Source organism: Canis lupus, chromosome 1 (genome assembly GCF_011100685.1).
Source record: "Canis lupus familiaris isolate Mischka breed German Shepherd chromosome 1, alternate assembly UU_Cfam_GSD_1.0, whole genome shotgun sequence".
NCBI lineage: Eukaryota > Metazoa > Chordata > Mammalia > Carnivora > Canidae > Canis > Canis lupus.
Genome location: NC_049222.1, coordinates 56,128,823 through 56,155,500, shown reverse-complemented (window position 1 = coordinate 56,155,500; position 26,678 = coordinate 56,128,823). Strand labels below are relative to the sequence as shown.

Below are 26,678 nucleotides of genomic sequence, written 5' to 3'. Positions count from 1 at the left end.
CGGCGTGCGTCTGCTGTGTCCCCAGAGTGGTCCCTGGGGGGCACAGCCACAGCCCGCGGAGTCGGCAGCAGGGAGGGGTGCTCCCGAGTGTGTGGACAATGGGCTGGGATGTCCCCTTCTGGGAAGGAAGACGACGTCACGAGAGTCCTGGAAGTGCCCCGGCTGTCACCGCCGGAGCCGATGTGGGGGACCCAGTGGCACCGAGCCGGGGCCTGCCCGGGTGGCCACTGCCCTCCGGCTGTGCTTACCCCCCCAGGCCGGAGGGCGGCCCCGCGCGCCCTTTGTCACCTTCCTCAGAGTGCGGTACTACGTGGACAACGGAAGGGTCATAAGGTAAGTCGCCGCCGTCCGAGGACGTTCAGGGGATGGAGGCGACCTTCCTGGATACCGGGTCGTGGGCAGGGCGGGCTCTGCTCAGCAACGCGCCCTGGGAACGCGTCGCCCTCCCACTCGGCTTCTCTCAGGGGGATCTGTGCCTGTCACCCGGAAGGACTGGCCTGTCCCGCGGGGGGCGCCGCTCTCGGCCTGGGGGCAAGGGTGCCGGGCGGGCACCCCTGGGGCCTCCTGCCTTGTGGGGCTGCTTCCTTGAGGGGTCGCCCCGAGTACCACATGGGGACCTGAGCCGCTGGACCAGGTGAGCGGAGCCCGGCCCCCAGGATGCCCTGAGCTCCTGCCGGGGGGCCAGTGACAGATGGCTGGGGAGGAAGGAGTGGGCACGTGTGGTTGTGTGGAAGGTTCTGGAGAGTGGGGGTGGGTGGTCATTTGGAAGGTTCTGGAGAAGTGTAGATGGGAGAACTGGAAGGTGGAGGGTGGCGGAGAGAAGTGTGACACCAATCACGTTACTAGTGTTAGAAGATCTGAGCCTGCTCTCTTGCCTGTCATGTTGGGAAATTAGCAGAAGGAAATCCGTGTAGGCTGGGTGGGCCCGGTCCAGTGGATCCCATAGGGATCCCAGCTAGCGGTGCATGAGCTCCTCTCTGGAGCACTGCACGCGGCCCGGGGCGTGACCTGACCAGGGAATGAGCCTGATCTCAGCACTTCCACTCTGAGCACTGAGGCTCCCTGGCTTCTCGGCTGCAGAGGTCACTGGCCAAGGCCATCTGTGCCATGCTGGAAAGTGGCCTGTGGTGTGACAGGGACGGGAACCCCTGGGACTCGGAGAAGCTCTGAGGGCTGGGGCGCGGGGGCAGCAGGTGGGCCCCAGGCTGTGGCGGGGCAGGAGCCGCCTCCCACCGGCACCACCTGCTGCCTTCCAGCGACCGGACGGCCAGGCACCTGTACTACTGCCACCTGAAGGAGCGGGTGCTGAGGTCCCAGTGCGCCCACCGTGAGGAGGCCTACTTCCTGCTGGCCGCCTACGGGCTGCAGGCCGACCTGGGCAACCACCGGGAGCCGGTCCACGTGGGGAGGTACTTCGAGCCCCAGGCCTACTTTCCGCCGTGGGTAAGGTCACCTGCTACTCAGCAGCGGTGGAGAACCTTCTCGGCCCAGGCCCTGGGGCGGAGTCCCTGGAGGCCAGAGGGGCAGGCGGGGGACAAGAGAGCAGGCAGGGACCAACAGGCCTGCGGCCCTTCCCCAGATCATCGCCAAGAGGGGCCGCGCCTACATCCTCAGGCACGCGCCGGCCATGCATCGCGAGCAGCGGGGCCTGAACCCCAAGGAGGCTGTGCTGTGCTTCATCAGAGAGGCCTGCCGGCTCGAGGACGTCCCCGTCCACTTCTTCAGGCTGTACAAGGTCAGGCCCTGCGGGACCCGGGACTTCAGGCCGCCCCACATCTGCTCTGCCCAAGGGGCCCAGATGAGCTGAGCCCACGGGGCAGCCAGGACGTGTTGCTACCACTGGCCTGGGCCCAGGCCCTGACCCCGGGACTGGGTGGAGAGTGTCCCCACAGCCAGCCCGGGACCGGGCCCTGACCCTGGGACAGGGTGGACGGCGTCCCCACAGCTGGCCTGTGCCCCAACCCCACCGGCCTCCTATGGTGGGAGCTGCCCCACCTGGAGCCCTAGCGAGGGGGACCGTCTGTGGAATGGGACCGATTCTGGCATTTTCCTGCCGCGGTCTGCGGGCAGCACGGTCTGGGGGAAGCTGGGCGGAGGGCCCGTGAGTGGGGCTCCAGGAGCTCAGCTACCAGGGACGCAGAAGTTAGAGCAGGTGAAGGAGGCAGGGAGGTGGGACCAGGCCTCTGGCCTCACAGGGAAAGGGCCCTGCTGTCCCTGGCGGGACCCACCCACCGCCCGGCACAGGGCTCTGGGCCTCTCTGAGGGTCGTGTCCTCCAGGACAAGAAGGAGGACAGACCTACCATCATCCTGGGACTGACCCTCAAGGGAATGCAAGTCTACCAGGTACCGGAAGAGTCCCTGCAGCGTCCTTCCTCCCCCCTGCCCCTCCTCCCTGCCCCTCCTCCTCCCCTTCTTCTCTCTCTCCCCTTCCCCTCTCCCTCCTCCACCTCCCCTGTCCCTCTCTCACCTCCTCTCTCCCTTCCTCCCCCTTCCACCTCCTTCCCCTCTTCCTCCTCTCTCACCTCCTCCCTCCTCCTCCCCTCCCCCTGTCCCTCCCTCCTCCCCTCTCCTCTCCCTCCTTTCTCCTCTCTTCCCCCTTCCACCTCCTTCCTCCTCCCCTTCCCCTCTCCTTCCTTCCTCCCTGCCCCTCCACCTCTCTCCCCTCTTCTTCCTCTCTCTCCTTCCGTGCACCTCCCCCTCCCCCACCTCCTTCCACCTCCCCACCCCTCCCCTCCTCTTGGAGGGCTGACTTGGTGCTCCCTCCGGTGGACCCTCCTGAGCGGCTCTCTCTCCTTTGCAGGAGGTGAACCGTGCCCCGGAGCTGCTCTATGACTTCCCCTGGTCCCACATTGGGAAGGTGGCATTTCTGGTACGAGCTGACAGAGTTGAGGTGGGAGGGCCCAGCCCACCCTTGGACTTCAGGCCATCCCCTGAGCCCTCATCCTCTGTGGGGCCCAGCCCGAGCCCCCGCACCTGGGGCGTCCAGGGCCTGGCTCTTCGCTGCAGGGCATAGTGGCCCTGCCCTTGGGAAGTGCTTCGTGGCCGCCGCCCCGGCCTTCGCCTTCTGATCCCCGGCGACCTTCCGGCTCCCTCGTGGAGACCACAAAGGGAAGTGAGGAGTCGGCCATAGAAACGCACCTCTGGGGTGACAGCCTCCACGTGCCCCCGCTGTGTGTCCTGGCCTCACGAGGCCTCCCCGGCTGGGCCTGGCACTCGGGCTGAGCGCAAGGACAGTGAGGCCCCGGGCAGACGCTGGCCCTGGACCCTTGCTCCGGACGGCGAAGCGAAACCTGGCGCCGCGTCCTGCAATGTGGTCAGCCCCCGGGTTGGCCAAGGCTGAGGGCGGTGTCCACCTTAGACTCGTGCCCCTGACCGCCCGCCTGCGCACCGGCTGGCTTCCTAGTTAGGGGTCGGGGCCGCTGCTTCAGACACTTCTGTCCTGTTGTCACGTGGTTTCCCTGCAGTTACATCTGGTCTCCTCTGTCCAGGGGAAGAAGTTCGAGATGCGGCTGGACGGGCTGCCGTCAGCGCGGAAGCTGGTGTACTACACGGGCTGCGCCTGGCGCTCGCGCCACCTGCTGCAGCTGCTCAGCGCCAGCCACCAGCTGCACCTCAGCCTGCGGCCCGCGCTGCAGAGGCTACGGCAGCGGGAGGAGGCCGAAGGTGCGCACCGTCCACCCGCGCTCCCGACTCTCCGGGCACCGGGGTTCGCCTGCGCCGGACACAGGGCACGGCGGCTGGTGGCACCTCCGCTGGTCCCATTGTGGGGCGTGGCCCCTTGGCTCCTGTGTCCCCCTCCCAGGGGGATGAGGCGGCTCCACTCCTCCCGGGGCGCAGTTCTAAAGATGCGGCCTAGAGACCTATTGGATTCTGGGTCAGAGTTCTCAAGGGGCTGGGTGGTTCCTGGGTCCGTGGCTGTGTGGGCAGCGGCGTGCCTCAGTGTGACCATGCTGCTCGCGTGCAGGCACGGCTTCGGGGTCCCTCGAGCTGAGAGCCACGCGAGAGCCCTTGGGAAACTATCACAAGGGGCTCCTATCTGGAGCTTACTGGCTGAGGGTGACAGATGCCACCTGGGCAGCCTGGGCTGTGACGGGGGTACCCAGGGCCACAAACCCCTCATGTTGTGCCTCCTGGGCCTCAGCACCAGCTGACGGTGGGCGGCCACTGTTGGCAGCCTGCGGCTCCGGGAAGGCGCTTATACCTACTGTTGGGGTGTCGGTCCTGTCCCCGCACAGAGAAGGAGCACTATCGCGAGTCCTACATCCGCGACACGCTGGACCTGGACCTGGACCTGGATCCGGACCCGGGCGGCAGGGGCTCCCTGGGCAGCGGGGGCAGCAGCCAGCACGTCCCCCGCCGCCTCTCCCTTGGGTCAGCTGACAGCTGCAGCAGCTCCCACACGTCAGGCGTCAGAGAGGCCGGGGAGATGGCGGTGGACGAGCCCCCGGGTGCTGAGGCCCTCCACGTGGAGATGCCACCCTGCGGCTCCAGCTCCATCCGGAGCGGCCACGGCTCAGAGGCTGGCAGCAGAGGCCGGCCGGAGGGGGACGGCCGGGCCCGGGGAGACGGTGAGTGTGCCCCAGCCGGCCCCTGGCAGGGCCACTGCTGTGGGCACCAGGGCAATGAGTACAAACCGTCCCGAGAGAGGCTGCGGTGCGCGTGACCGGGATTTCCCTGCGACTCCTTCACCCTCCACCCCCATGAGGCGGGCCTTGGGGTCAGGGGTCAGACGGGACGGCAGGGCCCTCCGTGGGGTGCAGCGTGATGGGGGTCCTGCAGCCTGCTCTGCAGCTGGGCACAAGAGGCTCCTCGGGGCCCCTCGTTCATCATCTGGCCATCAGGGAATGTCACCCAGATTTTCCTGCAGCCACACGGATCAGTGAAATCACAAGATGAGAGGCCCCCAGGAGTTGTAGGACCCAGTGTCCATTCAGCTCAGCCCTCAGGGGTGTTTCTGCGGCGGTCTGGGCCTGTGGGGCCCTGGAGCGCCTTCCCCGGCACCTCAGGAAGGTCCCACTGGCTCTGCTGTTCCCTCGGCTGCGAGGGGCATTCGTGGGGACCAGCTGCAGGTCCCAGCCACTAGGGCCACCCAGGGCTACCCAGGGTCACCCAGGGTCACCTCAGGACACCAGGGCCAGCCAGGGGCAGGTGGTAAAGGACCACGTGGCTTCCGTCTATGTTTCTGTCCAAGCTCGTGGTCTGCAATCCAACGTGAACGATAATAATGATACGGAGCTTGCCCAGTAAGAGCGCGCTGTGACTGGACATCAGAGCGTTTGGTCAACCAAAGCAGCCTGGTGCCAGTGAGGAAGGATGGGGCGGTGCCAGCCCACGGGATGGGGGTGGGGAGGGCCCGGACCCTTGCAAGGCTTACGGCAGAGGGAGCCTGCAGGGCTAGTCCCATGGGGGCCCCGAGGGCGGGCGTCCTGTGCTGGGGCTGGGGCTTCGGTGGGCGAGGAGGAGCCAGGTGGTCCAGAGCGTGGCCCGCATGCTCAAGGAGGCTCAGACACGTCAGTGAGGAGCACGGGTGACCAGGGTGTGACCGCCGCCGACCTTCCCACCACCACGCTGCAGGTCAAGGGCCCTGGAGGGGGGGGTGCATGGAGGCCCAGTCCCAAGTCAGAGTGAGGGTCCCCAGGGGAGAAGCTGGGCAGCGGGGGCTCATCCCGGCTCTGCTCACGCCTCCTCCTGTCTCACAGCCTCTGGCCCGGAGCCCTCGGCAGTCGTGCAGGTCCCACTGATCAGGATGAGGGGCAGGTGTGCGGAGGCCCTGTACCAGGTATGTTACTGTGGCAGCCCCAGGCCAGGCAGCCCGAGGCCGGCTCCGGCACCTGCTCTCCTGGCCCGTCCAGGCCCACCGGAGGTCCCCGGGTGGAGACCCCTGGACCTGTAGTCAGGCCGTGGGGGAGCTTCCGGGGAACAAGGCAGGCAGGGGCTGGCCCCCTGGGGTCTCCACCTTCCTGGTTGAGTGCTCAGTGGGTGGCAGAGTCCACCCCCCCACCCCGGGTAGTGAGCACTCCAGGGGCTGCTCCAGGCCCCCCTGGGGCAGAGGAGAGACCGACCCCAATGGTTTGGGCTGAGGGTTCCTCACCTTGCTTGGAGCAGACCTGGGGGTGGTGCCCTGGACAGACAGAACATAAGGCTGTGATGTGACTTCCCAGGGATAGAGAGAGAAGCCGGTGCCCTGGGCAGGGTTGGCGCCCTGTGCAGCTGGGGGTCCTTGGGCAGAGACAGTGGATAGGACATGCCCCCCAAAGGGCGATGAGACAGCCTGCATCACCAGTGCGCTCAGCCCCTCTGCAGTGGTGAGCTCGCCCTGTGGGGTGCGAAGTGGCTGCAGTAGTTTGGTGTGGTGGGTGCGAGCTGGACCCCCACCTGGACAGGACCCCCCGCCCCAGGCGGCCGCCTCGGAGCCCGGGCAATGGACAGGCTTCCGCACACAGGAGATAGAGGCAGGAGGCTCTCCTTGACTTCGAGGATGCTTCCAGGTCTTACCCCTAAAATCATTCAAATAGTAACCAAGTCTGACAGGGGTGGGCTCTGTGTAGGGGCCCCGGGGGGACCCAGGACGGGGAGGAGAGGGAGGAGCCAGTGCAGAAGGAGCCGCTCCCTGCCTGAGCCATCCTGGCCCGTGCCCCTCTCCTGCCCACAGAGCTTGCACCCGTGGCGGGCACTCGGGACAGGAGAAGGCTGGCTGTGCAGACAGTGGGCCCAGCAAGGCGCAGTGAGGGATCTGGGGGCGGGGACAGAGGGGGTGTGGGTGCAGGGAGGACAGACTTGGAGCCGTGGCCAAAGATGAGGAGGCAGGGCGGGAAGCAGAACGCACTCGCACTGTCCCCCTACAGATGCCAGAGGCAGAGCCACCCCACCACAGCCTGGACCGCGCACCGCCGGGAACCTGCAGGTCCACCAACAGCCTCTACCTGGTGCTGTGCAGGGAAGACCAGCTCCTGGAGGAGTTTGTGGTGTAGACGCCTAGAGATGGGGCTCTGCGCCCTTGGGGCTCACCCACGCTGCACAGTTTGTCCACGTGGCACAGCTGCATCCACGAGGCACGGCTTGTCCAATCGGGGCTCCGTCTACACACATGGCTCGTCCATGTGGCAAGTCCTGTCCACGTGGGGCTCTGTCTACACAGCACAGCTGCATCTGCACAGTGGGCTTGGCCCACACCTCCTCCCACCTCAGGACAGTCTCTGGCCCTCACCCCCTCCTGCGCTGGAGGCTCCGGCCACGCCCTGGTTGACTGAGGCCCTCCCCTCGCCCCCTGCCCCCCCTCCTGTATGATCACCTGTCAGTGGTGTGGAGCAGGCCCTGACGTCAGGCCTGGAGGGGACCTGGAGGGTTCCACTCTCGTGCCAGCCATGATGGGTCCAAGCTCCATCCATCTGTGTGACCAAGAGGCAGAAGTCAGGGTCCGACCATGCGGTCTCCAGGCGAGTGGGGGCTGGCCCCTCGGGTAGCCCTTCCCCATCTATTCTGGGAAGGAGGATGTGGTAGCTGTGCCCACACGGTGGCGAGACCCCGCAGGTTCCCTCTGCACTGACCCCTGATGGAGGCCAGACCACGCGCACAGCCCTGTGGGAGTCTTTGACCCAAGGCCACAGTCACCTGTCATTGCACTGGCCACAGGCCTCCGCTAGCCCAGTGTTTGCAATCCCTCTGTGAGGTGTGGTCCCGGCTGCCACCCCAGGCCTGGCTGGTGGATGACCCCTGTCCACCACCCACATGACACGGACATCCCGGGAGGCACCATGCCCGAAGCTGCAGGGTCACCTGGACACCTGGTCCCTGCGGAGCTCACAAAACCAGACAGGCAGCTGGTCAACCAGCAAAGCCATCATCTCGATTCTGAATCCTCCTCCCTCGGCCCCAAGACAGAGCCCCGTGTCCTGGTCCTCTCCCATCACAGGTCACACGGCAGCGGTGATCTGCCCACAGGGGCGGCCAGGGCTCCTGCCCTGGGACAGTGCTGGGCACCCTCTAGGGGTCCGAGACTGCAGGTGAGATGGGGCGGAGCGGGGACCAGCCCCCCGCCACCCTCTGCACCCGACCCACGCTCCAGGGCTGGGGTTGGGAGAGTGTTCCCAGCTTCGCCATGACGCTGGCATGTTCACAGCTCCTGCGGCAGCGATTCCTGGGAAAGTGTGCTTTTGAGGGACAGCTGACCTTCTCTGTGCCGTGGGTGCATCGAGAGCCCGTGAGCAAGCAGCACGGGACGGCAGGTGCAGGGCCGCAGCCGCAGCCCCAGCATGGGTTGGCCCACGTGGGTGGGAGGCACGAGGCACGGTGACAGCCACCCCACGCTGGGAGGATTTGCATAGTTGTGCCTTCCTTTCAAAGGCAGGCTGGCTTCCCTGAGGCTGAGCCCCGCTTGCAGGTGGCCTCCACCTGTGGAGGGACTGCACACCCCGCCCCGGGAGGAAAAGCAGGGCCTGTCTTACCTGCCTCCTGGCCCCAGGTGGGCCCTGCAACCCTTCCGGAAGCCCTGAGAGCAGGGATGCGAGACGGTTAATAACAAGCCCCGAGCCAGAGGCTCCTAGTGGGGCTCAGGGTGCGGGTCAGCTCGTTTGACCTGGGGCCCCTCTGGGCTGCCCCCACCCAAGATCCGCACCCGCACACCTGCTGTCCCCTTGACCTGGAGGGACCGGCCCCTGCCTGTCTGGAGGCCCCGAGCGCTCAGCGGGCGATGGTGAGCCCACTGCCACACAGCCCTGCGCCCGTGACGCCTCCCCGTCTCTGGTGCTCGTGCTGGGGCGGCCGCAGCGGCATGGGAGCTCAGACGGAGGGTGGAGCTGGAGCCCATGTGTGAGCGCACGTGCATGCACATGGCTGGGCGGGTGGGTGCGTGCACACTTGCACGGTGAGGTTGATGCCCCCCACGCTGGGCTTTTGATCCTTTCTGTGAAAGGTGATCTTGTGTGTGTGCACAGCAGGCACGTGTAATAAAGGACTGAACCCACGCCTTCACACGCAAGTGCACCGGCCTGCACTGGGGCGGCCACGTCACACTGGTAGAGGACCAAGCTGGGAACATTCGCCGCCGCCGGGGGCTGCTCCGGTGAACATGCGCTGTGTCCGAGCACTCCCCGGACAGGGACCACGGGGACCTCTCCTGCCCCGGGGCGCTCAGAGTTACCAAATTTGTGCCTCGGCGAGAAGCAAGGCTGCTCTGGCCTCCTTCATCTGCAGCCTGAATGGGGATGGGCCAGGGGGTTGCCAGGGGTCGCTGTGGTCACCTAGTCCCCCTCACCAGACACGCGTCAAGTGTCCACCCTGGGCAGGTGCCAGCAGAGTGGGGTGCCTGCCAGGGGCTGGGGTGGCGGGCGGCCTCCCGGGCTGCCCGTCTGGCCCCTGTGTAGGAAGCACCCAGGCCCCAGGCCCCGGAGGTCACCCAGCCTGGTGGCCCCAAGAGCAAGTAGCTGAGGGAGGGGCCCCCGAGCAGGATGGCTTGAGGTTGGGGCTGCAGCTTTCCCAGGAGTCTCCAAAATCACACCAGGACCAGTCCCCAGAGCAACAAAGGGGTTGAATCTGCTCTGAGCTGTGTCTATGGGGATCATTTTCCTTCAAAGAAGCGAGGGCACAGGAGCTCAGCCCCCAGACTGGTTTGCCACGCCCGAGGAGCCCGGTGCCAGCCAGCTGGGGGTGCCGGGCCCTGCACACGCCAAGGCGCCAAGGCTCAGGGATGCGGTGAGGGGCAGGGCTTGGAGGAAGGCCCTGGGGGTCGCTGCATCTGTCCCCGGCTGCCACCAGAGGGCGCCGGAGATCTGCCGCAGGAGGGTGCCCCCCCACCCCCACCCCCCACTGCTGCCCCGGCGCCCCAGGCCCCAGGCCCGGCTGTCGCACCTGCACCTGCGGGAGGCAGGCCTGGGCACATCGGGGCCATGTGGCTTCTGACCAGCTACTCTGGGTACAAGCCGGGCTCGTCCAGGCTCCGTCTCCCATCACCCTGACCCCAGCCATCTGCGACTTGAGGGTGGCCAGGCCGGAGGAGGAGGGAGGCCAGGACCAGTGCCCTGTGTCCTTGGCAGATGGGCCGCAGGGACCGTTGGCTGACCCCGAGAAACCACTAGAGCCCGGCAGGGGCGCCTATTTCTGTCCTTCCTCCAGGCCTCATACAGATGAGGAAAACGATGCCAAGTGTCTGTTGTCCACTGGGTCATCTGGCTGCTGGGGTGAGCGGGGAGCACAATTAGAGGCCACGAGGGGGCCGGGGCAGTGGTCTCCAGCCCTCCCTGGTCCTGCCCACCCGGAAAGAGCGGAGGCAGGAGGGGCTGGAGAGCCAAGTCAGAAGCACCAGCTTCTCCTTTCGGGTAAGATTAGGGTTTCGTCTTTCAGGCAAAACAGGTATCTTCCCAGAAAACGGGCTGGATGGTTTGTGAGAAGAGGCAGGTCAGGGCTGGTGCGCCCAAGACCATGGGTGACCCCTGCGAGGAGGGGCATGTGGCCCCCAGGGGTGCAGCGGGCAGGGCCACAGAGCAAAGCCCCACACGCCTCCCTGCGCTACTGCCATCGGGGCTGGGAAGGATGCCACCGGAGGTCAGAGGTCAGGTTAGCAGGTCTACATTCACAGAAATCCTCGAGGGCTTGTTCGATGTGGATCCTGGGTCCACCCCACCACCACCCCCCCCTCCCCTGCCCGGCCTTGTGACCCTGCCTACCCTGGGGTGAAGCACGGGCGAGAGCCCTGCTGTGGCACTTTGGGCGGACTGCTCAGTGCACGGGGCCTGTCACCCTCGGGGGGACCCACAGCCCGTTGCCGTCATGCACCCAGGGGAACTCTGCCCTGTGGCCCCGGGGTCGCCTAGCCCAACCTCCTCCAGAGGAGACGACCCCGTCCGTGGCCGACCGGCCCAGAGCCGAGGAGCAGCGCAGGTGGACTGAGGACCGTCCAGGGGACCGGGGGCTCCCAGGAGTCCGGCCTTCGCAGGTCTACCCAGCACCAGGGGAACCGTAAGCCCCGTCACTGTTAGGCCTGGGGCCCCATCAGCTCATGGCTGCCAGGTTTTCTAAAATGTACAAAATGAAGAAGATCTTAACCCTAAGTGACTAGGACCCACGGACTCCCCAGTAAGGACTGGTTCCATCGCCCCTCATGGAAGGGCCGTGGACGGAGCCGGAACCTCTGGGCACCCCCGCTGGGACCCAGCCAGGGGGAAGCAGTCGGAGGTGTGTAGGTCAGGTTTGGTGTCTGTGGGGTTCATGGGTAACTGTCTCCCTTGGGCAGGGACAGCAGGGGCCTTCAGGGTCTGGGGACAGCGGGCGCAGGCCTGTGGCCCCCCAACCCCTCCAGCCCCCTCCAACCCTCCCAGCCCCCCAGGCCCCAGTCCTCTCCTTCCCCGATCACCCTCACAGGGACCCCAACCACCTCCGCATGGGAAGGCAGCGGGCTCCTTCCACCAAGCTGACCCACTGGGGTCTCTCAAGAGCCTCTGGGAAACGTGGGTGGCATCTTGGGGTCTCGGGCTTATGCTCTTTGCCACATCCTAGCAGTTCTGACTGGATGCTTTTCTACGTCATCGAAGGACTTTGCTCACAGCTAATAGCACCGGGTTTCCCGCAGGGGACCCCCAGCAGTGCAGGTTCTGGCCTCAGAGCCCGGCCTTTTCCTCACCCAGCGGCTGGGGGTTCCCAGACACGGGGTGCCACAGACTGCCCCCCCACGCGCTGACTCCCCTCCCTGCCCACAGACATGGCTCAGGGCCCCAGGCTCAGGCCTCCCCCGCCCAAACTGAAATATGCACCGAGGGGGGGACGTGACTTCCCCCCACATGGGCCCCCGTGTGCAGACTCCCTTGGGGTGGGGTGGGGGCACCAAGCCCGGGGAGAGAGCTGCCCGGTGAGCAAGGCCCAGGGATTGGGGGCACAAGCCCCGAGGGCGTGGGGGTCCCTGTGTGTGGATCCATGCTTGGAGTGTGGCTGGGGAGGGTCAGGCTGCTCCATCCCCAGGGCAGGAGGGCAGGGGGATGTGGGGGTACAGGGGGAGCTGCCCAGCCTGGGACTACAGAGGCGGGGCTGGGAGGCCAATTCCCCGCAGTGGCAACAGGTGACCCGAGGCAGCAACCTGCCCGGGCCCCTGAGGACGCACGGGCTGCCTCCCCTCGGCCCTCCCGTACCAGATGTGTCGGGGGGACAGTGGTGCCGGGGCCCTGGCCTGTGGAACAGGGTCTCATCCGCACACCCGCCGTGAGCCCTGTGTCTGCAGACGTGTCCATGTGGGGGGGCAGGGTGCGGGGGAGGGCAGGCTGGGGCAGGTCCGTTCCTGCCCTGGCTCTGTCGGGGTGACCCCACGTCCCCCAGGCACTCTCCCTCCTATGCACCGGGCCCTCCCCTCTGGGACACAGGCCCTGAGGGGTGACTGGGTGATGGGGACAGAGGCAGGCTGTGTGCGGGGGCAGGGGGAGGCTGCAAGCCCCGGGGCCGCCCTCTGGCACCCCCACAGGGACACCCACCGGAGGCCAGGCTCCGTTGCCGCTTCCTCCACAGATGAAGTGTTTTCTGCGTCTGCCAAACACGCCAGTCGAGGCTGGAAGCTCACGTGGTTATCCTGCCAACTCGGAACAGCGGCCGAGGCTGCGCGCTGGCACCCTGCACCCTGAGGCCTGGGCGCTCCCACGGCCACGGCCACGTGCTCACAGAGGCCCTGAGTGCGAATCCGGACGGCGAGCCTGCCCCCGATGCGCCAGCCCCGCTGTCAGGGTTCGCGCCACGAGGCTCACACAGGGAGGCCTGTCACTGCCTCCACTTGGAGAGGCCAGCGCCCGGCTCGAGGGCCCATCCTGAGGCGGCACAGGTCGCCGGGCTGCAGGGAGGATGCTGGGGCGGAGGTGGCCACACGCAGGGCAGAAAGGCCTCTCTCGGGCAGCGGGCCACACCTGCCACAGCGGCTGGCCTCCTGCCGCGCCCGCGAGTGGCTGGCGACCCGCTTCGCCTCTCTCCAGGGCCCGGTGCGGTCCCTGCCCAGCACACCTGGGATGGAGGGACCCGCCCTGGGGCCGCCCTTGCAGACATTGGGATCTGCTTGAGCCACAGGGTGTCTCGGAGCTGGTGGGTGCCGGGTGCCCCAGGGATCCTGCGGTGACGGGACCCCCCTACCCGCCTCTAACACCCCACAGGCCCTTGCAGGCAAAGACTGCCCGGCTCTGCTTCCCTCGAGGTCTCGGGGGACCGTTTCTGTGACCATCACCCCACTCTGCAGGTGGGGCGTCTCCCACGTCAGGATCCCCACACGGACTTGTCCTGAGTCAGGATCGAACACCGCGTCCCCGTCACGCTCACGGGGCTGCACACACACTCGTGGCTGTCTGTCCTCGAGGAGCCAGTCCATCTGCCCCCTCCCGGTCACCGCCAGGCCCCGCCGTCTGTGGAGCCTGCCCCCCGCGGGGTGGGCAACCCGGTCAGCTCAGCACGGGCCCCGTTGGCAGGCTGCCTGGGCGTCCAGCCCCATCCCTGCCACACGAGCCCACGGCCGGGTGGACACTGGGCTCCCGGCAGGTGTGGGAAGGAACAGAAAGGCCAGCGAGTAGCCGAGGCCCTGGACGTGCTGCCCGCCCCCGTGCTGGGGAGACCGAGGCAGGCGCGGGTCCATGCACCTCCCTCTTCACGGCACCGCACCTCATCCCTGGAGCGGGCTTGCGGGCTTTGTGCTAATTATGAGAAAATACATTATGACATTATGTTCAGTCTCTCGTAAGACAGGCTGAGGTCTGAACAGAGCTTCCCCACACTTGGGCCACTTGGGCCGCGGAAACACGGACCGGGACCTGCGTCTGAGCGTCACCTCCGAGCCGCGCGGCCGGCACACAGCCAGGGCTCGGTGGCCCGTGGCCCGCAGGTTCAGGGGCTTGGTGGCCCGTGATGCCCCGGCTGGGGCCCGTCACCGAACGGCTCCAACCAGACGACCGCGACACTCGGGCTTCTCAGCGGGCGGCCCATGGTCAAGGAGGGTGTTCGCCGTACGTCCAAGTTCCCGGGGCCCCTGGGTCCCACGCCCCCCATGGCCCCACCATGTGTCACGCGTCACGACCAGCTCTGGGACGTCGGCCCGGGACAGCGGGTCATGATGAGGAGGAATCATGACCAAGAACATCTGCTCTTCGGGGTATGTGTGCACACTCGGCATCTTGCAGGCGGGAACCGGGCCTAACGGGCTAAGGAATCTGTCGGGTCACCGGCCGCCAGGAGAGCCCCAGGCTGTGGTTCCGGAATGTGGGCGCCGACCCCAGAGCCTCGTCTGGTCTTCTCACCTCCTCACCTCCCCTGCCGGCCACACACAGCGCAGCTCCTCTGCTCAGCCAAGAGCGCCCACCCCGGGGGCGTCAGCCCCCAAGTCCCCGTCCCCCAGGGGCTCCTCGGCCGCGCCTGCTTCTCCCGAGGAGTCTCCTGCTCCTGGGTGGCGGGTCAGCGCGTCACTGTTTCCTTGGAAGACAACAGGTTTATGAAGTTGAACATAAATGAGCTTATCGCAGGGCACCTACGTGGTCAAGCAACGACAGGGCGCGGAGCCCGTTAGCACATGCGACCCGACCACCATCCTCCTTCACCTGGGTTTTCGGGGGGCCGGACTGCCTCCACTCGCTTGGCCTCGCTGGACTTGCCTTGCCCGGGCCCCAAACCCCAGACACCGCAGCGTTTCTGCCACATGCTTCCGGCAGGGGGATACGCACAGCATCACCAGGAGCTTTGCGTCGCCTCCTTTGAAATAAGAAGCAACCGCAGGTGAAGAGAATCCCAAGAAAAACCCCACATCGCTAAGCTGCTGTGGAGCCCGCGGGGAGTCGGGGCGCCGGTGGCCGGGGTGAGGGCCTGGGTGCGGGCCACAGTGGGGCGGAGCCTGTCCCGGTGGTGCGGGCGGGGCCCTGCCCTGCAGGGTGGGGGAGAGCCCCCGGGGCCCAGCCGCTGCCTATAAGACCACAGGGAGGCCCAAGCGGCGTGGAGGGGAGAGAGACGGAGAGCTGAGGAGGGACGGGAAGGCCAGCAGCGCCGGCATGAAGGTCACGGCAGGGGCCCGGCCACGCTCCGCAGGGCCTGAGGCGCCAGAGCCCTCGTAGCAGCAGAGGGATAAGGTGAGCCCTGGACCAGCCCCGCCTCATCCTGTGCAAAGTCTGTCTGCAGTGAGGAAGAGGAGATGCCACGTAGAAAGCCCTAGAACATTCCACCCGTGGCTGTCCTCAGGACGGGCTGCAGCCTAATCCCCCCATCCTGTCCCCGTGGGCAACTCAGCCTGGGTTTCTGGCACCTGCAAACGGCGTGTGGCACGAGCAAGAGGACAGGGCCTAGGGAGCCCAGCACGCCGCCGTGTGCCCACGTGGGCTCGGCAGCGTCCCCCCAGCCCAGACACCCATGACGTGCCCAACAGGGTGGGACACAGGACATGGAGGCTGCCCTGCCGGGAGCCGAGGACCAACCTGGAGGGCTCGCCAGGCCGCTGCAAACAAGCCAGCCTGGTGCAGGGTAACAGGAGAAAACACGCTGGACACACTGTGGGAGGGACCACAGTGACCTGGGGAGCCAGGAGGTCCCCAGGGAGGTATGGCCAGGAGGAGCGAGCCCCCCACGGGAGTGAGTGCGCCCCGGGGCAGGGGACAGCGGGCGTGACACGAACTGGGGGTCCTGTGGTCTGGGGCCTCCCAGGGGTGGGGGGCTCACGTTACCCAGAACGTCCTGGAGAAAGTGGGTGAGCTGGCTGTTGCGGTACGGGATGTGGCCTCTGCGCTCCGACAGGGCCCCCAGGACATCCGCGAGGGCCGCCAGGCTCCGGTTTATGAACGAAGTCTCCCTGAGGGCCGATCCTGTCACGCCGGACACACCTAGGAACGCGCGAAAACCCAGCCACATGGTGAGGATGTGCAATGAATATTCTGGCTACATCAAGGAATGAACCAGGAAAAGCAAAACTGGTGCTCCTCAGGAGAGGAGCACGGGATGGGGAGACCCTCCATCCCATCAGCGTCCTCCTCCCACACCCTGCATGGCCTCGCCTGGGGACGGGCTGGCCCGCAGCCGAGCCATGGAGAAGGGCACCACATTGGGATGCACGCGTCTGGTGGCCGTGGGGAGACAGCTGCCCCCGAGGAGGAGCAGGTGCAAGATGACTGGACCCTGGGCAGCTGGCTCACGCACCCCCACATCCCCACGCACCCCAGAGAGAGCCCCTGCTCTGGGCTCACCTGCACACTCGCTACCCGCCAGGTCCACGAGCTGCAGCTTGGCATGCACCTGCTCCTTGGGCTGCTGGGCCCCCGGGGACCCGGCCGGGGCTCTGCCGCAGGAGGCGCCCCCCCTGCTCCCTGAGGCCGGCCGCCCCTCCAGCGGTGGTCGCTCTGCCTGCTGGTCAGCTGCAAGGGGATGACACACACCCGGGAATGACGTCCAGGATGCCTCCCTCAGCTTCCCACGGCTGAAGGACCGGACCGGCCCTCACCCCAAGGGCCCACGCACCAGAGGGTGCTTGCTCTGACCCACAGACCCACAGCCAGGGCAGGGCCGCCCGCAGGAGGGGGACGGGCGGAGGGCAGCACACTGCCCTCGAAGGTGAGGTTGATGCCCACTTGGTCCCCAGGACGCTGAAGGATGTTCCCAGACACGTTCAGTAATGACGGGAACCTGACGGGCCCTTACGGAGGTCATTCCACAGTGTGTTTCTGAGCCCCCGAGCCCCCCAAGGAAACCCTGACAGAAAGCTTCTTCATCCCGCGTGTGCATCAATGTCATCGTGCATTCTTCCCAAAAAGACTTCTTAAGGAGATTATTTTAAACCTAAACGGTATATACTCATTGTGGAAAGCATAAAAATTTACCAAAATAAAAAGAACATAGAAACCGCTCTGGTCTCACTGCCTTCCCACGTGTGACCGTGAGCTCCCTGAACTGCTCGTGTGCACGCGTCCATGTGGGGCCCAGCCCTCCCTGCAGGCGCCCTGGCCTGGGGCGAGTCGGGCTGAGTTCGGGGGCAGGGGGGGTGGGTGCGGTCAGTAATCTCTGGATGGTCGTGCCTCCCCATTGATGGCCACAGGGTTGGGAGGGCGCCCTCCACGCTGGCCTGCAACCCGAGTGAGGTGTGGCCTCTCCAGTGGCAGCCCACCAGGACCAGGCGTTGGTTCCTCTGTGTGAAGGGGGGCCCTGGACCCTCCGCCCTCCGCCAGTGGGCTCTGGCACCGGAGCCTGCAGAAATTGGGGTCCTCGGGCCCATCATCCCTCCCCCCGCCCCTCGGGGGCCTGCTGGCTGGGCGGCGCCCCCATGCTTCTCAAGCCATGCAGGTGACCCCGTGTGCACTGGCCCAGTCGTCACTGACCAGGACGCACAGACCTTGCCACACGTCCTTACTTTTCTTAAATACCTGGCACCATTTTATATGCTGCCCGGTGACTTTGCAAACCCAAACCACACTCACTGTGCCCCTCGTGGCGCAGGCATCATATTCCCAGGTACGAAGATGCCCGGCCTCCCCGTGTTAACAAAGCCTTCCCCTCCCTCTCAGAAATCCCCTCCCACCACAGCCCGGCTCCGGATCCCCCAGAGGCGGGTTTGCAGTTCCCACCCTCGGCCTCGGCGTGGCCACTTACCGGGGCTGCCGCCGGCAGCGGGACCCCTGGTGAGAGTGGCCGTTATTATCAGGTGGGATCTAGAGGAACGGGCGTGCACGAGGGTGGCCAGCTCCGCCCTGAGCCGCAGGCTTCTGGCAGCGAGCGCCACGAAGTCCTCCGCGCTGTGGACGGGCCTGCAGGAGAGCGCGCGGGATGGGGAGCTCGGCCACGGCGCGGCGACGGACGCCCTCCACCCTCCACGTGCACCAGGGCCCCCACTGTAAGAAAGCAGACTGAAGCACATATTAGACAAAACAAAACATAATACAATCAAACGTCTTCCTTGCTTTGAGGCCTGAACGACCGACGTATACGAATTGCTTAATCTAGAATAATCAAGGGTCTCAGATCTTTTTACCACCCAGCCTTCTGTTGCGTGTCCCCATGGACCCCAATAAAACCCTTCTCCCTACTTCAGTTGGTGAGGGATGGCAGCTAGTCAGACCTTGCCTTTGGCAGGACCTACTTTGTTCCGTGTCTTATTGGTCAAAAGCTGAAAGTTCTGGTTGCCTCGTGCAGACTCATGGCTCGATGCATCATCCCCCCGTAATATTTTTCCAGATGCGAGAAACAGCTGCAGCCCCTCCCCCTTACTGCCTCTGAGACCCCAGCACAGGCTCACTGCCCTCCTCCTGGTCAACACGGGGAGACAGCTCCCTGCCGCCCGTGAGCTCACCGGATACACGGCCGCGGGTCCAGGGAGCATGCAGCTGTGAGGAGCCTACCTGTCTAATCAACATGAGGGGACTTCTTGCTTTATCACAGGACAAATAATTACCGTCTTCTAAAAAATATTGAGACGTGCAGGTGGCACCGAGGACGTCCATACTTAACGCAGGGGCCGCGGGCAAGTCCACGTCTCCAGGCTTGCCCCCTGGTCTCCAATACAGGGAGAGCACCTGTGCCATGCATTTTCCATCAAGATATTTTAAAAGGTTGATTTGTGGGATCCCTGGGTGGCGCAGCGGTTTGGCGCCTGCCTTTGGCCCAGGGCGCGATCCTGGAGACCCGGGATCGAATCCCACATCGGGCTCCCGGTGCATGGAGCCTGCTTCTCTCTCTGCCTGTGTCTCTGCCTCTCTCTCTCTCTGTCTGTGACTTAAATAAATAATAAATAAAATATTAAAAAAAAAAAAAAGGTTGATTTGTTCATCTGTTTTAAGTGTGATTTTAAAAAGATAATTTCTCCAGCAAATTGAAAAATACACAGCACGTCTTAAGCAGGAGAACAGGGCGAGCCACCTCAGAGACAAACATGCAGATCCTGTGATGCAGCTGGGGTCCCGGGAAGGTGCTGGGGTTGGGGGGGATACTCACTCTCGGGTCAGCAGAGGGACCTCCCGCCTTGCATCCTTGGTTGTCAGTGCCTCACGCCTGCACCCAGACGCCGCCATGCCACGTGCCTTGGCCAGAAGGTCAAAAATGTTGTTATTATAGACTTCTACTATGGACAGGTCAACCTGCAGGCGCCTCGACGGGTTTTCTGCAATGAGCCTGGTGGGGAACAGAGGGGGGCAGGACACGAGGGACTCAGCTGTGGTGGGCGCTTGGCTAGCCCCGGGAGGAAGCTGTAAGACAAGCACTGTCACAGGGAGAGGATCAGAGTTGTGATGAGGCTCCACGAGACCCCCACCCGGGAGTGCAGGGCCGCATCTTACCAACGGGGCAGGGGTGGGGGGCTGCACTGCAAGGCGAGCAACTGTCCTGGGAAGAGCTGCTGCACATGAGCTGTATCTAAATCAATGATTTCGGCCATGGGTGCCCAAGATTGCAAGTACACGAGAAGGAAGCAGGGAAACCCCATGGTCCCCCTCCAGCCCTTTGCCTGGGTGTCACGGCTTCGCACGAGCCCAAAGCGAGCTGCAGGGACAGGAGGGCTGTTGCACCTTTCTGGGACCGGGGTTCACTCTGCTCCGGCCAAGGCTGAACACAGACTTCTGGACCCAGCCCCACGTGCCCAGGCCTCTGGACAAGCCCAGCCTGTGACCTCCTGACACCCCACCCGGGCTCCAGAGACAACTGCACATCTTGTGTTTCATCTTGTCAAGTGCTATGTGCTGACTGCGGAGAGGTTTAAAAATACGGATACTACCCTCCTAGAGAAACCCCAAAACCCCAGGCAGGGGAAGAGTGACTGCCAGCCCGGCTCCTCCCCGCCCACGTCCCTGCTGGGGCCTTTCCACAAAACTCCCCACACGGCCCACTGCGGCCGCCTCTGTCTTCTGGGGACGTTGCTTCTCTGACACGTGCACAGTGAGACCACTCTGACTCTGACTACGGTGCTTCCTCGTCCACAAGGGAAGTCTGGATCTGCGGCCTGCGTGCGTCTTGCACAAGCATGGCTGGATTGCGTTTTTCCTAAGGAGCTACAAGGAGCCAAGAATATAATGAGCAGTTAACATCCTCTGATGATACAGTCAAGAAAACAAGAAAGACTAAATGAAAGAAAAAAAATAACTTCTCCAGTAAAAATGATTTTGGGCAAAGAGCTCAGATGTGGCTCGTCCTCCGTGCCAGGAGGAGCCTGTAAGAACAGTAACGGGGGCGGGGTGGGGGGAGACCTAGGTCTGCTGAGCTGGGGGCTCCAAGAACATGCAGGTGCAAACCTGACCTCAGCGTGTGGCTCCGTCCCCTCGTGTGACTGGCCGTGTCCGTGGGCTCCACAAAACCCAAATTCAAAATTTCTTATCTACATAATAGCAGGGAGCTAATTTGAAGATTTTCTTCCATGAAATCAAGCAACTGATGTGCCTCCTGCGTCAACTCATGTGTCCCTCAGGTATTTAGTTGTTTCCCAGATGCTCCGAACGGTGTTGAAAAGTGGCGTTCGGTCCTCGCCTTGGAGAAGCCCAGTGTCTAGGAGGCAGGACGCACGCATAAGCAATCACTATGCTGTGCCGTACATTTTACACGAAAATGCGCATAGGCTCCTGCGAGGTTACAAAAGGGGCACTGATCCCCGAGGCAGGGCAGGCGGGGGCACGTCCCCCTGGCTCCTCACTGTCAGTGTTCATTCTGGGCTTTTCGGAGGCTGAAAATGGTCACGCACATGCCCTGTGGTCCTGCGCCTTCAGGTGGAAAAGCCTCCTAATGTTTGTTGAGAAGCTGAGATCAGCCAGGAAGGAGGCCGATGCGGCTCCAGAGAGCATCCCCTGGTGGCGTCCACTGCATTTAAAGCGCCACGGGAGTGCCTTCCTCTGGTAACGCCGCAGACTCCGTAGGGCAAGCAGTTCACTAGACCCGTCCCTGGTGACAATGCCTGAGCTTGCTACGGCCGTGTGCTCGGGACAGACAGACTGCCTGCATTCTGAGCTGGGCACCAAACCACCTGCAGATGGAGCTGAACACATTCCTTTAAGGTTGTGTCTGCTCGGGCTTCGGAAACAAAGCGGCACAAACTGTTCTGCATCTGGGCTGTTAGACTCTTTTTTTTTTTTTTTTTTTTAAAGGTAAGGATTATTATTATTATTATTATTTTTATTTATGATAGGCACGCAGTGAGAGAGAGAGAGGCAGAGACACAGGCAGAGGGAGAGGCAGGCTCCATGCACCGGGAGCCCGACGCGGGATTCGATCCCGGGTCTCCAGGATCGCGCCCTGGGCCAAAGGCAGGCGCCAAACTGCTGCGCCACCCAGGGATCCCTAGACTCGTTTTTTTGCAAACAGTGACTCCAGGCTAGGGAGGCCACGCGCCCCCAAAATCAGAGATGCAGACCTCCCTCCGGAGGACTGGATGGCCCTGGCCCACTGCGCTGCGCGGGCACGCCCAGACCACGTTCAGTTACCATCCATGCCCGACTCAAAACACAGACCACGTCAGAGAGCAGGTGAGTGAACACCTGTCCGTGATGCCATTTCTCCACCTGGTGAAGCTGCGGACCCCATTCCTACCGTTCCTTCCTGACCTCCGAGCCCGTGAGACCTGTTTGCCATTCTCACGGGGAAGGCAGGTCTGTCTACCACCCCGGCTTTCCACAAGCACGCAGCTTGTGTCGGGAATATGATGAACCGAGACTCAGAGTTGCCATCAAGCCACGTCTGCCCCGGCAATCCCGGCCGTGGCTGACTCCCGGGGGCCCCGCTGCAAGACGACGGGGCCAGGAGGCCCGTGAACCTCGGTTCCTGCTATTCTCACCCACACCGGACCTCGGGCCTCGGCTCTGTGTCGGGGCCTTGAGAGTTGGCTTGGCAGGAAGGAAAAGCCGTGGTTGGTGACTTAATGCCTCGCACGTTCCACCCATCGAAACGGATGTTGTCCAGATCGTGAAGATCACGATGCCAAGGGAGCAGTGAGCACAGGGCTGGAGGAGCGGTCCGGTCCACAGGCGCCGGCGAGGACCCCAGAGCCTGGAACGGCAGTGCTCCCGGGGGGCCCTTCTCTGCCACTCCCGGTCTCTCCGATGTCCCTCTTTCCACATGACGCCCAGGAACGCCAAGAGCTGCTGCAGCTCTGCTGTAGTCGAGCCGTGGCCACTGCTTGGCCAACGTGGCTGCTGCCCGGTGAGGACTCCCAGAGGAGGACAGATGGCTCGCCTGCCAGCACCGGCCCGGCTCTGCTGAGGACGTCTGTGACTCACGCTGCAGTCCCAGCCCCTTGAAATTCTGAAACTAAACCGAATACTTAAAAAAATAAAAAAAATAAAAAATAAATAAACCGAATACTTGATGGAGTGCAGCATCCTCAGAGGAGGTCTCTGTGGCCTGAGTGATGGCCCCGTGTCCACAGAGGCCCTGCCCTGGGCTGGTTTACGCCGAGGAGGCCACACACCTCCTCAGATCGATGCCGCGAGGGCAGGGTTGACGCGCTCTTCCTGGAGAAGTCTGCAGGGCTGGCCACAGGCCCCTGACCTTCTCCCGCATCTCGGAAATGCACAGACACACTGGGGAGTGGTGGCCCCGAGCAGAGCCTGTCATCAGCCTCACGGCCCCTGAGATTCCCAGAATGGCTGTCACACAGCACAGCCTCACCTGTGCCGACAGGTACTTTTCAGAAGTAGTAAGAGTGAACATCATAAACTCACTATGTGCACCAACAGTTACAGGATGTTGATTTGAAGAGGCACCAAAATATCAGGCTGTGTGGGGTTCTTGCGTCTTTATCTGGCCCTGATTTTAAGACATGGAAAGCTCGGCAAGGAGACACGGAGAGGAACCGAATCTCGGGCGATCGGCAGCACGGAACAGCCCTGGCTCCCCTGGAGACCTGCTGCTGGGAGGCACCTTCTCCTCTCAAGGAGCTGCCAAGTTCACGGGGACGTGACACATAGGCCACAGGGTGAGCCCACAGCACTCACAAAGCAGGTGCCCAATGAAAATGAGTCTCTAGCACAGCGGCCCCCTGAAGGCAGGGATGGTCAGCGTCCAGGCCTCGAGGCTGGAACATCACTTGGGCTGCCAAGGACAACTTGTCACGATTTTTTTTCCAGGTAAAATCATGAAAATGCAAGGCGGGGAGGGGGGGTGTCTCTTCTGGGAATGTTTCCCCAGAATAGGAGCATCTTTAACGTGCCAGCTTGCCTTAACTCAAAAGAAGAAAACCAGATGCGTCTACTCTTTCCAGGGCCAGGAGGCAAGGAAAAGACAACGGGGTCTCGCTCTGTCCCCTTCCCGTCTAGGACAGAAAACCCCCCTGCTCCACCCTCTCTTGACCAGGAAAACTGTCTTGCTAGGGAAGCTCTTCCAAGAAGTTTTGTCTTGGGGCACCTGGGGGCTCCGTTTGCTAAGCATCCGACTCTTGCTTTGGGCTCAGGTCATGACCCCAGGGTCATGGGGTGGAGCCCCGTGTTGAACTCTGCACTCAGTGGGGAGTCTGCTGGAGATGCTCTCTCCCTCCTTCCCCCTCGGCCCCTCCCCCCTTAAAATACATAAATAAAATCTTAAAAAAGAAGCAACTCTTTATAAAGAAAGAAGTTTTGTCTTCACGACAGAATTTCAACATCAGTGTGCTACAAGAATTCCTAGTGTTTGTGGTCCTGAGGCCCCGAGTACTGAAGCACCGTGGATTGCAGCACATTCCCACAGGAGCAGCAGGTGCGGTCTCTGCAGAGGGGAGCTCTCCACCCCCCACACCCCCTGCTGCTGTGGTTGTCCGCTCACCACCCCCAGGTACCTGAACAGCTCCGCAGCAGCCCTGGGCATGATTCCAAGGTCACTGTGAGGTCCCCATGGTGGGATGCGCTCCTCCTTAGAGTGTGGACCCAGCATGGTGTAGCTCTTCCCACATCCTGTCTGCCCGTAAGCCATAATGCAGACGTTGTACCTAAAACCCAACACTGATTTCAGTGCCACAAAATGCACAGTGGGTCTCTTGCCATACCTGGATTTTAAGAAAAACGTTTACTTGGATGGAAAATTCAGGGTGCCTGGGTGGCTCAGTGGGTGAAGCGTCTGCCTTTGGCTCAGGTCATGATCCCAGCGTCCTGGGATCCTGTTCAAAAGGGAGTCTGCTTCCCCTTCTCCCTCTGCCCCTCCCTCACTGCTCATGCTCTCTCTCTCAAATAAATAAAATCTTAAAAAAAAAAAAAAGAAAAGAAAATTCAATACATTTTCTCTGTATTCCTCCGTCACTTGGTTCCTTACAAATCAGGCTTTCCCAGGACTATAGCTGTGTTTTGCATAATCCGTGTTGCTGTTTGGTTGCACGCTGTTGGGTTAAACCACATTTGCCTTTACACATGCACAGCATGCTCCTCATCGACACCTGCTTCTGCTCGGTGATTCGATATTTGCTCTGGGCGTCCATGGCTGGTGCCCTGAGCTCAAGGCCCATGCAGGGTCCCACCCTGAGCAAGACCCCTTTCTCGCCCACCCACTCTGTCAGCACAGGGTTGGGGTCACCAATGCAGGTGCATCTTGGTAAACCCGGGCTTCTTCTAATGCATGTGAAATGACACCATGTGTGCACACTTTCCTGAGGTTTTCTACCAATGGTTCCCACATTACACATACGATTGTGAGCACTGCCGACAGGACATTTGTTGCTTATTCTTAGACTCCCTGATTCCGAGGGACTTGGAGTTTGCACATCCACAGTCGGCCAGAAGGTGCCGGCGCTGTCTCTGTGACAGGCGTCATGTCACAGAGGACAGGGACTGTTGCCAGCTCCCTGCATTTCCTTCCAGCTGTTTTTTCAGCCCAAAATGTCAATGGGAAGGTTGAAACATCGAAAGAATATTTGAAATGCATTGATACAACAAGATATGCATTTGTGATGTAAATCTACAAATGCTATACACGGACATCCTTACATGAAGGTGCAGGTGATCCAGACCTCAGGGGCTGGATGCCAAGCCCTGACCTGCCTTCATGTCATGGAGGGGACGAGTCTGTCCCCACATGGGCCCCATCTAATGCTCTGATTCCACCCGTTCGCCTTTAATCAGATGCATCCTTCAGCTGGAGGTATTCCCAGAGAGTCAGATTGGCAGGGGCTGAGACTTGGCCACCACAACTCCGAGGAGGAGCTGGCTGACTGGCGCCTCCAACATGACCAGGGCCCTCCCTCCACCACGATGGGCAGACCCGGTCCATCAGGGAGCATGTGTTAGGGCGAAAACTGACCAACAGCCTCAGAGCTACCACCCCATCTTTTTTGTCTTCCAGGATGGAAAAGTCTCAAGGTCTTCATAACAGACACCTCACTGCCTCCCGATCTCACCCCCTCCTGGAGGAGAGGCGTGTGGGGGTCTCTGGTGGCCCCAGCAGGTCAGTGAGCACTCACCCTACCTTTCAAGCCCCTGGGGAATGTGGAGAGGAAAGAAGCCTCTTGAAGAAAGCAGCTCAGGACTTAAAATAATGCCATCTGTTTCACATTTAAAATGGAAAGGCAACTCTGGCAAAGACCATTTAACCACCATGCCTATTTTATTTCTGGAATCTGCTTACTTAAAAGAGGCCTACTTAAAAAAAAGAAAAGAAAAGAAAAGACAAAAGAGCCCCCCTATCATTTTCCATGGAAGAACTTTTTTTTTTTTTGGGGGGATGCATATAAAAGCCCCAACATTCCAGAAGAAGAGTGGAAGGAGAAACCAACCGTCCTAGCAGGAGGCTCAGCCCAGCAGGTGCGTGCAGCGAGAGGCACGCGGGTCTCCTGTGGGGACCTGACCCATCACATCATGTGCCTTCCTGGCCCCTGTGATGTGCTAGAGGTGCTGGAGCAACCGTGGGCGGAAACACGGCTGAAATGACAGCTTCCACTTCAGGGACATTGGCCACGCAGGAGCCTTTGCTGGGCAAACACAAATATGCCTTCTTCAGGACGCTGAATGCACCAAACCAGAGTTCTTGCAGGCACCCTGAAGTGGGAAGTCTCGGCGTATTGTGTCTCAGCCACACAAACCTGGTTCCATTTGTTGCTGAAAACATGATCTTTACTCTGAAGGTGTGACATGCGGCCTTGGGAATCAGGGGTCATGTCTCCGGGACCAGAAGCTCCATCCCAAAAGGATGAGGAGTTCCTCAGTCCAGCGTAAACATGTTCCACAGACATTCTGAAAACTCTAAAAGGCAGAAGGAATCCCAGAGAGCACATGAGCAAATGCCCATGGTCTTCACCCCATGCACGTGTCACCAGGTGTTTACTGACAGCCAATCCTCAGGTCCTGCTTAGGCCTCTTCCTGGCAGGCAGACCTACTGACCCCTGATGGATGCTAATCGGCCTGGGGCCATGGGTTTGCTCTGCCATCGTATAAAATGCTCATTGTGTAGCTTGAATGAGATCTACCCACCGTTACATGTAACTGTGATCACAGACCTTGAAGGTCTTTTAACTCACCCATCTATGAGAGACGTAAGCAGCGGGCACACATCCCCAAATACCACTTGCTGAGATTCTTCTGGACCATAAACTCTGAGAGGCAAAGCAAATAAGATGCATTATTGGAAGAAACAGAGGTTTACATTTGTAACCAAATTTGAAAACCCTCTAAGAACGAGAGCCCCATCCACTTCCCATCTCAGCCCCCAGCACAGTCAAGGTCCAACTCTGCCAACAATGAACATTGATTCCATTACCGTTCAGGCTGACAGAGGTTAAGGAAAACTGAAGAAATGTCTCCTGTGTTATAAAAACACAATTATGAATGCTTGCAA

The 26,678-nt window shown here is 62.2% G+C and overlaps 2 protein-coding genes and 1 long non-coding RNA gene across 15 annotated transcripts in view; 2 read left to right on the top strand and 1 right to left on the bottom strand.

Moving 5' to 3' along the window:
- FRMD1 (FERM domain containing 1) overlaps positions 1–8,973 on the top strand; it is a 33,364-nt gene extending 24,391 nt beyond the window's left edge. For all 11 annotated transcript variants that reach the window (XM_038526579.1, XM_038526583.1, XM_038526580.1 and 8 more), the window contains 9 exons: positions 257–333; positions 1,257–1,443; positions 1,580–1,735; positions 2,279–2,344; positions 2,802–2,870; positions 3,490–3,664; positions 4,237–4,569; positions 5,701–5,780; positions 6,847–8,973. In XM_038526579.1, coding sequence (XP_038382507.1) covers positions 257–333; positions 1,257–1,443; positions 1,580–1,735; positions 2,279–2,344; positions 2,802–2,870; positions 3,490–3,664; positions 4,237–4,569; positions 5,701–5,780; positions 6,847–6,972 — 1,269 coding nt within the window. In that variant the 3' untranslated portion in view covers positions 6,973–8,973. The remainder of the gene's footprint in view (positions 1–256; positions 334–1,256; positions 1,444–1,579; positions 1,736–2,278; positions 2,345–2,801; positions 2,871–3,489; positions 3,665–4,236; positions 4,570–5,700; positions 5,781–6,846) is intronic.
- Positions 8,974–9,800: 827 nt separating this feature from the next.
- Positions 9,801–16,826, top strand: LOC119870772. Its single transcript, XR_005353809.1, has 2 exons — positions 9,801–10,176; positions 10,340–16,826. It is a non-coding gene; the product is annotated as an uncharacterized LOC119870772 (long non-coding RNA).
- Positions 14,421–26,678, bottom strand: part of KIF25 (kinesin family member 25) — a 50,497-nt gene continuing 38,239 nt past the window's right edge. For all 3 annotated transcript variants that reach the window (XM_038526571.1, XM_038526573.1, XM_038526572.1), the window contains 7 exons: positions 26,362–26,436; positions 23,697–23,846; positions 18,905–19,081; positions 17,567–17,721; positions 16,171–16,338; positions 15,655–15,810; positions 14,421–14,695 (listed from right to left, as the gene is read on the bottom strand). In XM_038526571.1, coding sequence (XP_038382499.1) covers positions 14,541–14,695; positions 15,655–15,810; positions 16,171–16,338; positions 17,567–17,721; positions 18,905–19,081; positions 23,697–23,846; positions 26,362–26,436 — 1,036 coding nt within the window. In that variant the 3' untranslated portion in view covers positions 14,421–14,540. The remainder of the gene's footprint in view (positions 14,696–15,654; positions 15,811–16,170; positions 16,339–17,566; positions 17,722–18,904; positions 19,082–23,696; positions 23,847–26,361; positions 26,437–26,678) is intronic.